General features: G+C 35.8%; 1 protein-coding gene across 8 annotated transcripts in view; it reads left to right on the top strand.

The window, feature by feature from the left end:
- The window catches only part of FRY (FRY microtubule binding protein), a 234,520-nt gene that overhangs the window by 130,135 nt on the left and 86,067 nt on the right, over nucleotides 1-18,318 (top strand). For all 8 annotated transcript variants that reach the window (XM_027651378.1, XM_027651367.1, XM_027651340.1 and 5 more), the window contains 9 exons: nucleotides 1,473-1,565; nucleotides 1,660-1,758; nucleotides 4,312-4,413; nucleotides 8,715-8,818; nucleotides 9,283-9,391; nucleotides 10,282-10,368; nucleotides 12,159-12,330; nucleotides 13,372-13,504; nucleotides 17,740-17,847. In XM_027651378.1, the coding sequence (XP_027507179.1) occupies nucleotides 1,473-1,565; nucleotides 1,660-1,758; nucleotides 4,312-4,413; nucleotides 8,715-8,818; nucleotides 9,283-9,391; nucleotides 10,282-10,368; nucleotides 12,159-12,330; nucleotides 13,372-13,504; nucleotides 17,740-17,847 (1,007 nt within the window). The remainder of the gene's footprint in view (nucleotides 1-1,472; nucleotides 1,566-1,659; nucleotides 1,759-4,311; nucleotides 4,414-8,714; nucleotides 8,819-9,282; nucleotides 9,392-10,281; nucleotides 10,369-12,158; nucleotides 12,331-13,371; nucleotides 13,505-17,739; nucleotides 17,848-18,318) is intronic.

The raw sequence follows: 18,318 nt of genomic DNA, 5'->3' as shown, positions 1-18,318 counted from the left end.
TTCAGCTTTGCAATATTTTTTAAACCATATTTAATAACATATTTAAAACATAACACCACAGAAACAGGTCATTTTTCTTCTTCCTTTACTCTTAATTATATAGACATATATTAGTATGTGTCAACTTAAAGTGAGTTATCCAGAGCTGGCAAAATATCAAATTAGTGTGTGTTCAGTGCACATGACTAATATGAGTGAATGAGTTTGTGGCACAACTTTATGACACAGCACTGCTGGGATCTAGTGATCACTGCTATTGAAATCTGTGGTAAAACTCCTGCACAGTAGAACTGAAAATTTGGATGCAAATGATCTCTACCTTCCTCTACCACAATATCTCAGCACCAAATTAATTCTTATATGTATTGCTGTGTGACATAAGATGCAATGTGTATGGGGGGGGAAAACCAGGTTTACTCATTTTGGTGAAATACATTTCGATTCTTTGAGCAGTTTGTCTGTTAGTTTCAATATCTACATACAGTGTTTCATCTAAAAGCTCTGTCCCACCTGCGCTGCTGTAGTAGGAAGAGACACTTGCAAAGGGTGAGCTAATTTCAGGAGTGAGCTCCAGAAGAACCTGTCTTTCCCCAGAGAGTGCATAAGCAGTGCAGGAACGCTGGCTGGAGCGATTGAAGCTAAGTTGTGTATAATCCTGATTGCACACAGGAAAAAAATGCATAATCTAAGGTGTAAACCACTCTGCACGCATATTCAGAAAAAAGGTCAGTGAGGACCTTCCTTGTAAAGACAGTGGCTGTTTGGTCCTTGGACCCGGAGAAGTAACTGGAGCAATAGGATTTGTCATCCTCAGAGAAGTTGTTCAGAAACACACAAGTGGGTGGATACTTATCTCCCCTCCTTCACTTCCTGAGCAGCACAGCTGTGTGGATAGTAGTTTGCTGTGTGTCTAGGACAAAGGATGTTTTTACTTTCTGTCTTAGGCCCCAGTTGCAGGCTGGAAGTTGTAGTGGTTCTTCTCTCACATATCACAGTTCTATATTGATCCTTAATATGCAAGAATCCCATCAATGAAATTTATCCAAAAATATTTACAAGTAAGATTGTTACTTGCCTTGAGTATCTTACCGGAGAATCACATTCCTCTTGGTCTCTCAAAGCATTGTGTAAGGCAGTCCCTGTTGTCTAGTAGTCCTGCTCCTTGAAGATATACACAGGGAAGGCATAAGGCCAGACCCTGAATCCAACTCCATTTCCAGCCCCAAAAAACCATTAGGCACAGCTGGAGTCAGTGGAGAGTTTCTGGATTAAAGTAACAGATCCTTGATCGTGACTTACATCCCGCTTCCTGCTTGCTACAGAATGCAGATTTAGAAGTTAATAGGCAAATGTTTTCAGTGGGATTTGCAGAATAAAAATAGTCACTGACTCTTGATGTGCATTTAGCAAACATTTAGAGGTCTTTATTCCAGTTGATGTGCAATTTATGTTTCTTGTTTGTTTTGTTTTAGGAATGTGCACATTATTTCCTTGAAGTTAAAGACAAAGATATCAAGCATGCACTGGCAGGACTGTTTGTTGAAATTCTTGTCCCTGTAGCTGCTGTGAGTTCATTTTTCTTGTTGTTTCCATAATTTCTTTAAATTAGATTAAAAAGCTTGAGAAATAATATTTTATTAACATGAAATTTTCTTTCAGGCTGTTAAAAATGAAGTGAATGTCCCCTGTCTGAGGAACTTTGTTGAAAGCCTGTATGATACAACGCTTGAACTTTCATCACGAAAGAAGCACTCTTTGGTTAGTAACCCTAAGAAACAGAGCTTAAAATTCTTCATCATAAATATTTCTCAGCAAGACTCTTGGGAAATTGCAAAACTTTTTTTCTGCATTTGGCTATAACTCATACATTTCTATTTGCAGGGAAGGTTATTGTGTTCACGGAAAATAACTGTATTTATTATATTCAGAATATGATCTAAATTAGTCTGAATCAAAGAGATGTTTTCAGCTTCTGGTTCTGTTATTATTAAATGGTTAGGTTTTCTCATACTTACTATGTGTAAACATTAGGAAAAGAGGAGGAAGAATAGAGGTCACTTCTTGTCAAGCGAGAATAAATGAGGCATGTGGGAACAACCCTTTCACGGTGCTTAAATAATGCATTGTAGGAAAGGAAAAATGTATGACATATGCCCTTTTAAATCCATAACTTGGCTACTGTGCAGCTCCCTATTTCATTTTTTTCTTGTAAGATGAACAGTGGCACTGCAGTGTATTTTTGGAATCATGAGTTAATCTGAATTAAATGAGGATCTGAGTCAGTTTGATGCTGGCTGCCTTAAGCAGTCTGTCTCTCCAGCTGGGTCAGCGCATGTCACCAATGTGGTATTAGCTAATCCATTTTGAAGTTTTGGACCTTACAAGTAAAGAAAGTTGTCATTTGTCCTCCCTCATTCTTTAGGAAAGTCAAAAAGGCTTCCCTGTTCCCAGTTCCCTCAGCAAATTCTGGTCACTAGCACTAGTGAATCTGCTGGGAGGACTGCAGGACTGTGCTTGATCTCTGTGCCTGTTACAACATTCCCAGGGGAGAGTCAGAGCATCCCTGGGGCACAGTCCTGATCCAGTTTGAATTAGTGGAAGTTTTGAGATGGATTTCTGATTTCACTCTGCTTGTGTTTGTGTGGCTCTGTTCCACTCTGTGGAGTTAGTAAAACATTGTTGAAACTGCAGCAGGCTGGAGCTTTGCTGTACAGTTTTTACACTAAATAGAACTCGTCAAACTGATAACCATACTTGCCAAAGTCGATACTACATGCTTCAGAAAGGATTGCACAGCTGGGGCTTTGCATTTGATTGCTTGTCTACACATACCACACTGGAGGCTACTGTAGTTAAAAGTGACAGAATAGATTCTTGTGAGGGTGTGATTAGAATTACAAACATTGCGAGGAGGAGGAGGAGGGGAAAGGCAAACAGTTGACAGAAATAACTGCCGTGCATATTTCCATGCTTCAAGGAAGAAAGCACACTCTTTAAAGTCTGAACCAGGACCAAGATCAGTGTTTTGTGAATCGATGCACTCACTGTACAGGCAGGATGGGGGCATTCATCTTGCTTCATTCACTGTCCAAAAGTATCTCACATGAGCTAGTCCTTGGTGTTCTCTTGGGAAAGAATTAGGAAATTCCAGGAGATGGTTTGTACCTTCCTTCCTAGGGCTCTTCCTTAGGTTAGGTTGTAACACTCTTGGGATGTTACAAAACTCTGGGATCCCATCAAGTACTCAACTGTATGGTAAGAAAGTCTTCTGTGAGAAGACTTCAGTTATCCTCTCCCATATGTATTTTGGATGTGAAGATTATAAAAATAAAAATGTACATTTGCCATTTGCTCAAGAAATCAGGTCTAACCTAGCTATAAACAATTTATGTAACATTACAGGAACAAAAGCTGGGATTTATGATGTGTTTATACTTTGAGCTGTGGCTAAAGTTAGAATTCTAGAGTTAATTTTGAGAGTCATTGGTCTCAAAAATAAAGTTACCTTGGTTTTGACTAATAACTTTTAAGTCCTGACTGGATATATTAGCATGACAGCTAAAACCTTAAAGTCTTGTTGAAATAGCAAAGTCAGTTTCAAAATAAATAGGTGCATTTTAGCTTATTTTTTAGTATAACATTTACAATATCAGTGTCAAAGTAAGTGTTGACAAAGAGACTGGGTTCCAGTATTTGACCTTCTGTGTTTTGCTTTGCTTATTTTTATTTTTCCCTTCACAAGATGTAACTCCCAACAGACTCAGGCATTCCCTGTATTTTAACACAATTCTTTAGGGTGTTTGACATGTCTCTCAGTACATATCGTGACTGCAGATTATGAGGAGTAATAGGCGTCTGAGAATTCATAGCTTCCAACAATCTCTCTGAGTCCTTGTAGTGGATTGGTTTCTGTGAGGGTGAGATACCTGTTATAATAATAGAGCTAAGTTATTTCCATGCTATCATTTCTCAGTAAAGTGACAAAACTTAGTTGAGAGGCTGTAAAATTGTGCCTTATCTTTGGGTTTATTATACTGCCGTAAGTACACATTTGGTTGGTTTTAGTTCATCCATAAAACATGTCTGTAGCAGTTTTAATAGAGAAGTTTCCTTCTCTTTTTAAAAAAATAGGTTTTTTAATAGAGAAGGTTCCTTTTAAATTGTACTACTTACCAATGTGTTAATGTTGGGTAACTTGTATTGCACAAAATGGAGGAGTTTGAACTTCAGGTTTACAGTAGCTCTCTTAAGTTACTTTTGTGTTGTGTAGACATGCAAATAACACTGTATTGACATCCGTTTCCTGTTTAGGCTTTGTACCCTTTGGTAACATGCCTACTTTGTGTCAGTCAGAAGCAGTTCTTTTTAAACAGATGGCATATTTTCCTCAACAACTGCCTATCCAATCTGAAGGTTAGTATCTTTTGGTTTTAATATTGCATTAAAACTTCAGTATGCACTATTGATCTGTTGCAAATCCTTTTTAGGTAAATGTGCTGAATTATTGCTATTACCTGATTCTATACATAATTTTATTCCTTACAGGACAAGTTTCCTAGCTGTTCAGATTTTTTCAATAGCAAAATGATATTCTTGGGCCTAGTTTGAATTTCTGCTATTTCTCTAACTCAAACCAAGCCCAAGTCAAACAGCAATGAAAACAAACAAGGTTGCTGATGAAAGTTATTAGTTTGAGTGGCATACCTAAACTGAACCAATAGTAAGTTGCTTTTTTTCACAAAAGCATTCGAAACAAAGATCTTATTATTTTTTCAAAATGGTATTACTTGTAGGACATTGATTCCATTGCCTGTTTCACTCTGTGAAGTTGCATTACAGAAACCCTAAACTATTTTGTTTCCTCCACATATCCATTCTTATTCCTTCGCCGTGTTTTTTGGATCTTTGAAGTTTAACTGTCCACTGCAATCTGCTCTGGTTCCTGTACAACACATACTGTTTGATACACATATGCTCATTATCATTACCACTGCTACTTTTACAAGTCTTTTACTTGTGCAAAAACTCATGTCCCGTACCATGCTAAAAATGCATCTATGTGGAAGGATGGCCTTGTTCTTACCTGAAAAGAGCAATATAAGAAGCATAGTGAAGTGGCTAGGTCAAATCAAGGGCCTCCAAACTTGTGACTTGTTGAACTAGTGGTTACGAGGCTTCTGCAAACAGCTCAGGTAGAACATGCAGCCACTTTCTCAGCTCAGAGTCAAATATCTGTTCTCCAAAAGTTGAATTCACAAGCTTTTCAGAAAGGTCTATATTACATCCTTTATTGCTGTTACTTTCTTTCTGTACTTCCTCTCTGTCTTAATGAAACAATTTGTATTGACTCTCTTCATATGGATCCTACTGTTAGAATAGCTCTTCAAAATGTTCAGTCTACCTGAAGATTTCTTTCCACCTGTCTCTGAATTCCTTACTTTTGGTGAAGATGTATTAGAATCTTATTTGCAAATTGATTCAGAATAAACATGTTGTTATTGAAATTAATTTGGGGGGGTTTATGCAGTTGTAAAAGCTTCAGAAAAGGCAGCTACAGCTGTAAGATTTCTGAGGAGCCAACTGGAAATATAGAGTTTTCTGAAATTCAAGGAGATCCTGACAAATTATTGAAACAATTACCAAAAATATAAATAAAGTTACTCCTACTTTACTGATTGAAAATAAAATTGGAATTTGTCTTGCAACATGTAATTCTTTGATATGCTTCTATTTATACGACTCATAGATTAATGTGGGGGCACATTCAATCTCTAGTTTGGGGAGAAGATAAGGTAGCTGAATACATGGCTAAATTAAGAAAATGGTTGGCTGCTCTTTCTCAACATAGAGAAAGAGATCCCCCAGTCATTGAAGCAATCACTTCACCAGACAGTGAAGTTTGGCACCTCAAAACCCAAGCCAAACTCACATTGCTGGAGGAAGAGCTAGAAATCCCTCTGTTAGAAGGACAGTTGTGCACACCAACACAATATATAGAACTTCATGATGTGTGGGCTGCCTCAAACTACATAATGTATCAGGTTTCTCATGAGCCTCTACACTCCACAGAGCACAATCTCCTTCCCAAAATAAAGTCAGGCATACACTGGGAAAGATGGAAGTTTTATACTCTAATAGTATTTCTGATTTTAATAAAAACTAGCAAATCTCTGATTTTAGAGAAACAAACTTTTCTCTTGAATTTATAAAGGAGATTTCTGCAGGAGCATGGAAATATTTGACCATGGCCACATTCTGGCCAAAGGACATTTCCTATTATACTGTTGAAAGTGGTGTAAAAGTTAATAAGTATCCCGGTTTTGAAATTGAATGTTTATTGTTAACTAAACTTTATTTGCAAAAAACTGTTCAAGGCAAGAATTCTGTATAGGCGAGAGTCAAAGCTCTGTGTTTCATTTCGAAGCAAAATTGTTCCGAGGGAACAATAGTTCCTTGTCTCTAAACCTCCTGGGACAAGGAGAAAGCTTCAGTACAATTTCAGCCAAGAGTGCAGAACTTACTTTACAAAGAGTGGGTCAAACAATGTCTATGTCAGGGATGAATCCATGGGTACCAAAACAATATCCCTTCGGTCTGAATGGGCCAGACTTAACGTCATATTATTGGACAACAGAGGTGGATGAATTAAAGAAAATTGGCCTCACACCTAGAAGTCCAGTTGCTCCTCCGCCCATCACAGCAGAAGAGGCAGAAGCATTGAAAAAGAAGTTTCTAGAAGAGCAACAGCAACGGATAAAAGCCAGCAGCACTTATCAGTCAAGAAAGAGAGCAGATCCTGGCAGAGCTCAGTCACCAAGTGCTACTGTGTTCAAAAGGCCTACATCAGCTTTGACAAATTCTTCGGCACCAGCAGTGAGTTTGGCACTACCAGCAGTGGTAAAGGAACCACATCCAATGCCAATATGTCCTGTTGGGAAAGTGAAGAAGATATCAGATACATTAGACCAAATACTCCTTATTCTAATAGGGTTACTGGCTGGGTTTTTCTTGTTGACAAAAATCTTGAAATATTAAAGAGACTGAATTGGTGGTGGACTTCACTTTGTTTTCCAAAGGGTGACATGCTGCATGCTTTCCAAAGTACTGGGAATTTCCAAAGTACCACTGTGAACTTGGAAACATTTTGCTCATGGACACGCCCATGATTTCCCTGGATGTTTCTTGGACTTTTTATCATTCCTCTTAATCCTGCTTCTGCTACATCACTTACTGTTCCTGATGGAAAACTAGTCTACTATTTTTGGAAAACTCCAATGATAGTGGTCTCAGCCCTTTTCTCTTGCATCTCCTCTCAACTGCCGTCGCAACTGAACTATCTCATCGCAAGAATGTTTGGACATTTACTAACAGACATAACTTCCTCCTCTACTACATAGCCTCTTGTTACCTTATCTCGGTCAGCCACAGTCTGCTGTTTTCTTGAAAGCATTGGGGTAAGAATAAACTTTGATAAATGTACTTTACCACCTATTGAAGAAATCAAATTTTTAGGTCTGAAGTTTACAAGGACTGGCATGATTATACTTGATGAAAAATGGATTGAAAGGAAAGAGGTTAATAAAAAAATTGATTTTAACAGATGTTACAATTTGAATATTCTGCAAAGATTAATGGACCAAGTAAACTTCGGCATTCCTTTTACCACTTATTCTAATCATGTGTGACAACCATTGTATGCTGCTATAATAAACAAAAATGATATTCAGTTTTCTGTCCATATAAAGCTTTACTGCATAAAATGTGTTGTCAAGGAGTTAAATGGGAATTGCAACCCAAGGACAGTGTTTCTATTCCTAGACTTGTGACAGATGCCATGCTGAAAGTTGAAGTTATCTCCCGTATCACTGGCAAATTGCCTTCCCTCAATTTTGCAGAACCCAGACCAATACACATTCAAGAATTACTGACGGCATCATTTGCAGGTTCTTTGATCAAACCACAGTCTTTGATCTATGAGTCAACATTTGTATGCAGACAATATCTCAGATCTTTACCATGGAGATTTGCACTGTGGGCCAGGCAAATCTTATCTCAGGTCAAAGTGTACTGGACTCCTTCAGAGTTTAACCCAGCAGATGGCCCAGCATGTGGGAGACCATCTGATTGGATTGCATAAACTTGTCACTACACAGAAAGCCCTTAAAACTACCACAGAAACAGAAAACGGCATACGACTGAAAAAACCCAAAGATAAGTCTTGTACTAGTTCAGAAGTTTCCAAAAATAGATAATCCAATTCAGTCCAGCTGGTCCTAGATACCATGTTAATTAGGCCAGCCTAAGCATCCTCAGATTTTTGTCCTTTTGTATTTGAATATGTATGGTACATTTCTTTATCTGCTGTGTTCTTCATACCAGGTCTCCACTATAGCTTTTGAATTGATGGAATCTAATGAATATGAGGTTTTCAGAGTCAAATTGAGGTGGGTTTCAAACTGAGATTTTAGATTGCAACATGTGTCTAATTTAACTAACTTGATAGTTGGGTTTTTCAACAACTTAAGTAGTAACAGGAAAAGTAGGTCAGATGCATAAGCATCCTGCAGCTACAGGAATGGAACACTGAACAGCTGTTAGGATGTATCTTTTTTGTAGTTTCATTATCAAAACTCTGAACCTTAACATCTGTTAAGTGCGGGACTTCCTTTCTAATTTGTTCCTGAAGTTTATTCTTATGTTATATATTTCTCTAGAACAAGGACCCCAAAATGGCTCGAGTTGCACTGGAATCTCTGTACAGACTACTGTGGGTTTACATGATCAGAATTAAATGTGAAAGCAACACAGCAACCCAAAGGTAAAATGCTTTATTTGTAATGAAAATCCCTTGTAGAGTGGATGTTGCCAGTGAAGAGATTTTATAGTTCTCCTGAATTCCTTTGAATTGAACCTATTTGTGTTGTGAAATGAGAAACTCAATTGTACACAACAAAATATTCCCTCTTGTGGTGCTGTCAGTTATTCTGCCACCTATTAAAATTAATGTATAAAGGGTTTCTGCTTTTAGAAAAACTAAAAATCACTCTTTGCCTGGGGAAAGTTAAAAATATTTTTGTAGTGGCCATTGACTGATTTATTGTTCCTTGTGATGCAGTAATGAAATAAAATAATGACATTGAATTTGTAACAAAGGATCGGAACAAGATACTCCATTACATTTTCATTTCAAAGGAAATACTTTCTGGTCATTCTAAATGGAGTGTAATGGTAAGTGAAGGTCTGCAAGGTCCGAAAATGTCTAATTTTTTTTTTCTTTTGCAGTCGACTTATTACTATTGTCACAACACTTTTCCCAAAAGGGTCTCGTGGTGTTGTGCCAAGAGATATGCCTCTAAACATCTTTGTGAAGATAATACAGTTTATTGCACAGGTATGGGAGAACCACTGCATATATCTTTCCATATATTGAAAAACTTCTTTTCTCAGTAACAAATTAACAAATGAGGAAGCTTCTAATGACTGATTTTTTTGCAACACTGTTGTCAGTATCTTTCATCTAGGCAATGATGAAATTATAGACTGAGCTGGGGCAAACTTCTTTTGAACAGCAAGTTTCACTCAGAATAAATAAAAATTCGTTCACTTCAACTCAAATGTAATTTTTGTCTTTAATTTCCAGCAAGTCAGACAATGCATTTGTTGACAGGCTCTGACTGTCAGTGAAGTTCAAAATAGTTTTATCTTGGTACTGAATCATTCCTACTGTATGGGACAATAAGTTGCACTGCTTTCCAAGCAGTAAGTCAGATGAAGTTCAGCATTTAGTTTTCATCAGTTCAGATGGGAATCGCTAAAATAAACTGACCTGTAGTGCTGGAAGCTTCATCTTTTTTATGACTAAGATTCAGAAAATATTCCCATTGAGCAAAGCACTTAAGCACATACTTAAAAGTCTCTGAATAGGAATGAATCAAACAGATGCTTAAAATCTTCCCTGAACTGTACCATCTGTGAACAAGTTTCTTTTATGTAAAATACTGTGTAAGTACCATAATTACGACAGTTTAAATGAAATAATTAAAAGCTTTATTTCCGAAATGGATAATTTCCTATTTAAATGCTAGAAATTTTTTACTTTGTCAACATAAAGTAGTGTTAAAAGCTTAGATCTGATAATATGTTCTACATACTTCTGATAATCCATTTTTTCATATATTTAAATAAATCCTGATTACACTGGCTTTCAGCATTCTTTTGCCTTAAATAAAATAAGTAGCAGAAGTGGGCAGCTAATGATTTGCAGTATTTTTACTGTTTTAGGAGCGTTTAGATTTTGCAATGAAAGAAATTATCTTTGACTTCCTTTGTGTTGGAAAACCAGCAAAAGCTTTCAGTCTCAACCCTGAGGTATGATGTACATCTGCTCTTTTTTCTTTTTCTGAGTTAATATGTACGGTATTGTGCTACATGTACTTCCTGGTTCCATTCTAAGCATGCTTTCACCTTTTTTCAGGCCAAATCTTGAATTTGATTCATTGCTAAAATACATCTGTGGACTTTTGCTTGTAAAATGTCACACTGTTTATGCCTATCCCATGTTTTCTCAGTGAAGAATATCAAATGTGAAGTAGAGCAAATGTATAAAACAAAAATATAAATAAATACATAAATAAATAAATAAACATATTGATGTCCATATTACTCTGCTGCTATTACATACAATGCCTTAAACTATTTCAGTATAACAGTAATTTTTCTGTAACAATTCCAATGTTTTTCAAAACAGTTTTACTGAAAAAGAGTACATGGTGCAAGAAGAATTGAAGATGACAAAAAAAGAAAACATTCTAATAAAGTTTACCACTCTGGCCAGGAAAGCTCCACTAGTGTTGGTGTCATGAGTCAGCTTTCTAGTGCTTTTCCTAGAGAAAGTAAACAGAAATTTGAAAAACTTCAAAAAAATCAATATATAAATAAATAGTAAAATAATTAAAAATTCTCTTAAAAATAATGCATTTACTTAAAATTTTGAAAATATTTTCATTTGAAAATTAAGAGTAAACATATGAAAAATAAAAATAATTTGTGTTCATCTCATAACACATGTCAATATTAATCTTGCAATATTAAACAGTCATATCTATTCACTAAGGTGTTAAAATAGAATGAGTTACCTTACCAAAATTATACTTGATATAAAAAATGTGGAAAAGTAGATTAAACCTTTTACTGTCTAAAGCAGCAAAAATGAAAAACAAGCTTTACTTTGAGCACAGCTTTCCTTTTTCTGCAGTAGAATAGAGAAAAATGAAACAGAATTTTTGAGCAGGTAATGCCTGCCATGCTCTGAATCAGTCACCTACATTATTGACTGAGGAGGGTCCTGCAAAGGACATTGTGTGCTAGCATTGCATATACTCAAGCTAATAGGGGGTGGACATAGTCCTTAGCTCCTTCATGAATCAACATCTGAAATTTTACTTTTTCTCAACAACACTGTCAATCTGAAAACAGTGAAACTATAGGGCCACTTTTTATGTACGTAGATTTTAGCATTTTTAAAAAAAAAGCCCATGATTTATGTAAACATGTCTCTGAGAGACTGTCAGTAGGACAGGCTTTGAGTTTTTGGAACACATTCCTGAAAAATGGAAAACATTCTGTCTCTTAGTCATTGCAATGCAAAGCCTGAAAGTTTTCCTCTGGTGAATTCCCAGAAGGCATTCAGGTCACTTAGACTCATCTTACTGATGTTTTCGCGTTGTAGTTTGGCACTGAGCATCATTCCAGACTTTTCTCTCAGTATGATCAACCCAGAGGCCTTTCAAGACAATTATTTATCTTTTTTCATAGTGGGCCATGTAGGACATTTGTGTTTAACTGAAGGTCCACTTACAGCGCATTACTAAACCCCAGATCATATTCATGTGTTTTATCCTGAAGATAAAAACATAATGTACTAATGCAAATAGTTAGAAATAAAGTTCTAAGAGGGGAGAGCACTGCTCATAGTGGAGATATGAATTCACTATGTATTTCATGGGCATATTTGTAAAGTATATTAGACTAGGTAATGTAGTGAAGATACAGAAAAAAAATGCTGGGAAGTGCATGCTCAAAATTTCAAAGTGAATGAAGAATATGAATAGAATATGATTATTTGATTATGATACTCATCCATCTTCTGAACTTTACAGAGAATGAATATCGGTCTGAGAGCTTTCTTGGTGATTGCTGATAGCTTGCAGCAAAAAGATGGTGAACCTCCAATGCCAGTGACTGGAGCTGTCCTTCCCTCTGGAAACACTCTCAGAGTGAAGAAAACGTATTTGAGCAAAACTCTTACGGAGGAAGAAGCTAAAATGATAGGTCAGTAAGATAATGGACAAAGTAGAAACTTGGATGAGAATGGATGTGAAAAAGTCTTCAGCACTTGAGCAGAATAGTCTATTATTGTTAAGTATTCCATTCATTTCTTTATTGTAAGCATTTATTTTATTGTGCCTTCTATTGAAATGTATGGTTTAGTTTGACAAATGCTGCTCTTCTTAAATTTTTCTGAAAAGTCCTCAGTCGTGCTCCACAAGTTGTAGCAACACGGTGTTCTGGGATCGATTAAATACACAGATAGTTAAGGATTAGCTTCTTTCATCGTTGAGTAACTTTGTTTATTCATGGATATTCATCCTGTTAGAAACAATGCCTGCGCTCAGAAAATGTACCAACTTTGAAAACCATTAAAGATTCCCTTGATATCCTCATTTTATGTGCAGTATCTCACACAAAGTGAAACTTTCAAAAGGGCAAAACTTTTAAATGCAAAATAGTTATACTGAAGTGCCTAAGTTAATAGCACTGTTATCTGAGCTTCCTTCGTAGGCAATGTGTAGAGGGAACTCTGTGCTGTAGGAGAAGAGCCTCTGTATCGTGCCCCGTTTCTGTTGGCAAAAAACACAATTTGGCTGCTCAGCTTCACACTTCATTAAGTCCCCAAAGTTATGTGAATGAAACCAAGTCTACACAAGTGGCAAAGACCTGTGTTGTACTGTGCTAGGTTATTGTAGTAATAGCAAGAAATAAGCAATGTAAGACCCACTGCTGTTGAAATGCACAACATAGTATTTGATAACAAATGTTTGCACTGTTAAATTCTTAGTTTGTATTAGCCATTTTTTGCTGTTTGTGATACAATATTCTAGTTTCCATGTATAATATGTAAGCATTCCTTTTGGAGCTTTCAAACACATATTCTGTGTTTGAATCAGAATATAATTCCTGGTGGAATATGCTATCTCATGAGGAAAACATTTATCTTACTTCATGCAGCACAGCATGAGTAAGCAGCTTTGTTCTTTGAAAGACATGTACCTATAAATATCCCAAATTATACAAAAATGCATATTATTTCAGGTATGTCATTATATTATTCTCAAGTAAGGAAAGCCGTGGACAACATACTCAGACACCTTGACAAGGAAGTGGGTCGGTGCATGATGCTCACCAACATACAGATGCTTAACAAAGAACCTGAAGACATGATTACGTGAGTGCTAAGGAACAGTAAATCCTATAAACTATTGAGATGTAATTTTGGAACTTTATTTCTGTCTATCATGAGTCATCAGAGAATAAGCAAGAAACTGGAACATTTAGCTTAGTTAGTATGTACTTTGAGAAAGTGTTTATGACAAGTTGATTGTGCTTCTTTGCCTGTTGCAGTGTTTGGAATTGAACAAATGTTCTTGATGTAGGCAAAATAATGTGTGAATCCTATGGATGTTTACATGGTAGAAATTGAAAGCTCAAGTGGAAAACCTGGCAGTCTGTGCTTCAGAACACTGTCTCAGGGTATATTTGCATCACTGAACTTCAAAATAAATGCAAGAAATTCCATAAATCCGTATTAATAATAATCTTTCAAAATTCCCATTACTATTCATACTTGTAATCAAAATCAAATCTTAATTAAAAGCTCAAGTAATTCTTTGAGAAGTCTTGGATTTAAGCAGTACCCCACTGGAATCAAACCAGTACGTTTCAAGCTGTTTTGAACAGCAGCATTTTACACCCTTATCTAAAATTATTAATGAAGGAAGTTTCCTGGAGAGAGTTCTAGTGACACAGAGACATCATTTGACACATGCAAAGCACAGATTGTAGAGTTCTCAACTGTAAGAAGACCTTGCAATGAAAAGAACACTGGTCACTTTGAGATTGTTTTTTTTATTTACTACCAAAAAATCAACTTGTTAAGAATACTGGAAGTGATAGACAGACTGCAATGACTGGCCAAATTCAACTACCTCTTACAACTGATAGAGTCTTTATGTTTTTGTTTCAGTGACTTTAGATGAGACTGTAAGGTGTGTTGCCAGTGTAGTCTTATTTATTTACAGTCAATGCTAATATTACTATCCAATAATATTTCATATTTTTCTTATAGTCCTACCCCGCATCCTTTTCAGTACTCACAGCCAGTTTTCATAACCATTTTGGATATCCAGGCTTTTGTGGCAGAGAAAGTGAGTTTTGAAACTCACATTTTATTCTCAAAAGATAATTGCATAGTAAAACCTTGAGCACTTAGATAAGAAGTCTACTTAACCTTAGCTATAAATACGCTTTTGATGGTTTCTCAGCATCATCAAAGTACTGTTTATTTTTAGAGTCAGTGAACAAATAAATTTAAAAGAGTTTTAAATTTCAGAAAGTCTTATGGTTTGGTAGTAACTATTGTCAGAAACATAAAGGTTGGAAGATCTAGATGTGTAAGTTTCTGTATTTTGTGTTGTACTTTATATCCAGATGATCTCTGATTTAATATATACATTTGAAAGGCAAAACACATTACAACACATTTTTACTTGTTCTTCCAAGGAAAAAAATATCTGAGACACTTAATTATCAGTCGATCTAAAATTATGTGAACTCACAAAAACATCATTAGCTGTTACTGTCAACATTTAAAATTATTCTTTCAAAAACTGTATTATGGATATGTAGAAAAGCCAACATATTGTTTTTGTGTAATTGCTTACCATTTTATTCTCAGAACTCCATGCTTCATTAGTTACATATTTATTTTGAATTCTTATGGGCTTTAATTCACAGATGCCACACTATATTTATCTACATTATAAAGTTACTGCTTTTGTCATTGTTACATATAGTTCATGTATAAACTGAATATCATAGTGGTATTTTTAATAACAAAATAGGAATCAGATGGAAGTAGCTAGGCGATTAATAGACATCACATTTTAAAGTATACAGATTGTGGAATTTTCTTTGGCAGTGTTAGGCTTACTACCATATTTAATGACTGATCTTTTAAGCATTTATTGTTGAAATAATAAAGGGAAAGTCTTACTAAAATCTTGAGTATGGAGCATCCTTTGCATCCTGCACTGGAATATGAATTTCAATACTTGTTATAATTACTTTCCAACGTCTAGTCAGAATAGGACATCCATTTTTCTAATATACAAACCTGTCCTTGGAAGTACTTCAAAGGTTTTTGCTGACAATACCTGACTAAAATCCAATACTACTGGTATGGAAACACATGTGTCCAGGTGAGGACTGCTGTCACTGTGTTCATCCAGAGCTCGTCATGTTGTATCCTCAATCAGCCAGAGATGATGGCAGGGCTCTGTGAGGCCCCCCTTGCCAGACACTTCGCATGCTCTGCCTGGTAGCTCAGATGATAAGTTGGGAACTTGAGACTCAGATTTGGATCTTCCCCTGCCACTCTTTTGAGCAGCTGATAAGCCACAGAACACCCACAAATTTTTATATTTAAAAATAATTACTTATTTGCCTTCAGAAGAGTTTCCTCTCAGACTATTATTTTACAAGTCTCCGTTTGAAATGCACAAACTGTTTACCCTGGCTGGGGACTGATAGTAAGAAAACCCTGCAAAGTTCATTTTCCATTTCAAGTCAGCAAGGACTACTTGGTTTGCCTGCAGATAAAACTACCAATGGCACTTTAATATTTACAACTATAAAAATGTAGTTTTTGCACTAGTTATTAATCCAAGTAGTATTTGCATTAGCAGTAGTAGTTGAGAGGGTTTTGTTTGTAACCAAATTCTCAGTGAGATGTTGTATTTTACTCTTTTTCCAGTCAGTTGCTGACACCTTTCAAGTTCTATCTGTTGGAATATAGATACAGTGAGACAGGGGTAATTCATTATGAAAATAGTTTCCCTAACTGTACAGTTTAAGACAGTTGATTAAAACAATATCAACATTTTATTAATGTAATATATATCCAAGTAGATAAGTCTATAGGGTGTTAAGAGACAGAATGGTATTCACTACAAAACTGTATTTAGTCTTTGAATTAAGTAAGTCTAATGTCAGTTTATGCCTTTTCAGTGCCCATTGTTTCAGTGAATGGTCAATGTTACTCCATAAATCTTATTTTAGACTGTACTGAATCCAGATTTTCTCTGTGACTGAACACAGAAGTAACATATGCAAATGCAATGTCCTCTGTTGGGTGGAGGAATAGAGTAGTTTAGTAATCAGGGCAACGGACTGGTATACGGGAAAACAAAGTTCATGTTTTGTTTTGTCACTCTATTTCAGTGTGGTGTTATGGAGCTTACAATGCTTGATGTCTCTCTTTTCACCCTCATTCTTTTCTAGTTTTATCAGAAGCATATTAAAAGAGGGACAGTCTTTCTCTGCCTGTTAATAGTACGGTCCCTAAATAGGACCTTGCTGGTTTTGATCCCTCCAAAGCATATTACAGACTAATAAGTAATAATATTGTGGGAAAGACTGCACAGTTTGAAATGCTGTTACACTTTGGTAATTTCCTCTATACTCCCTGATCAAATAATAGATCATTGAGATAAAAATGAGTAAATAAAAAAATCCATATTTTGGAGTCTATCTTAAGGACATATTTGATCTGCATACTTACCAAAAAGTGTAGGAAACTAGTCAGAAAACAACTGCATCTGTTTTGAAAATAATCAACAGCTGAAACTTGAGCTACTTTTAGAAGACTTGTAGACTTCCAACCTGGTGTTTGGTTCATACTGAACTTTAGGCTCAATGACTTTCCCAGGCTGTTAGGGAGCAGTTGAGCCATTCCACAGACTAGAACAGTCTTGGAGCAGCTAAAACCTGTTTTAGCTGATAAGAGTTGCCAAAGGGCTGCTGTCTCTGGCAGTGATCAACAGAAACTCTCTGGCCATACCTATCTCTAAATTATGTACCTTTTTCAGTGTAATAATGTATTGTGATGGTTTTCCATAGGTCTGTGCCCTATTGGGGGAATCTGTCTGGATCTTCAGTCATGTTATTTGAACTTGTTACATATCTGGTAATTGATTTATACAACCAGTGTAATACAGCTGCACTATGATGGAGAAAACCCCAACTCTTTCCTCATTGCCTCCTCCGAAGCTTTCATCCTATAAATGCTGATCTTGATGGAGGAATCTTCCTACATTATCCTACCATTCTTTATATATCTTCCAGTTCCTCTCAGAAAGAAACAAATGAATCATTAATAATTGATTTTTCAAGTACTGTATAGATACAATGCATGAAAAATGTCAAAATCAAAACCATTCATTCAAAAGAAAATTGTATTTTTGTTTCCTTCTTATTTCATTATAGTGTCTAACTTTCCATCCAGATGTTCTTAGTAGGCCTCTGGAATTTCATTATGTCCAGTCCTTCTCTGATAAACTGGAGGTGGTTCATTTAACATAGGTCTTTCTTAAGATTAGTTAAAATTCTGTTTTAATTTTTCAGTGGTGAAAGAAAACCAAAAATCGATCTGTTCAGAACATGTGTTGCTGCTATTCCTCGATTGCTTCCTGATGGAATGTCAAAACTCGAGTTGATCGACTTGCTGGCAAGGTAAGCTGTTCAAGCATTAAGGGGAATGATAAGAAAAACGAAGCCACAGAATGTATAAACTGTTTCTTAGACAAAACCATATGTTTATAAAAAGTAAATAGCTCTTAATGAATAAGACATAGGAGTCCTAGCATGTTTTTACAATTTTTGTGTTTATATTATAGACTTCTATTTTTATAAAAGAGTCAGTACGTCATTCAAAACTCTTTTCCGTCAGTACATAGGTTACATGATATTCACTGTTCTTCATTGTAGTCATAATTTATTACCTTTTTCTAACTATCACAGCATTCTGATTAAGAAGAGAGAACATCTTTTCTGTTTAGTGGAAAAACATGGAGATACCTGTTTAGTTTTATGATCCCCCCATGTCTCTTTGGTATAACAGATACCAGATGTGGTATCTTACAAAAAAAGTTTTTAAATTATTATTATTATTATTATTATTATTATTATTATTATTATTATTAT

Source organism: Corapipo altera, unplaced genomic scaffold (assembly GCF_003945725.1).
Source record: "Corapipo altera isolate COAL_440 unplaced genomic scaffold, ASM394572v1 0, whole genome shotgun sequence".
In the NCBI taxonomy this organism is placed as follows: Eukaryota; Metazoa; Chordata; class Aves; order Passeriformes; family Pipridae; genus Corapipo; species Corapipo altera.
The sequence above is the reverse complement of the archived record's forward strand: the minus strand, read 5'-3'. Positions and strand labels throughout refer to the sequence as shown.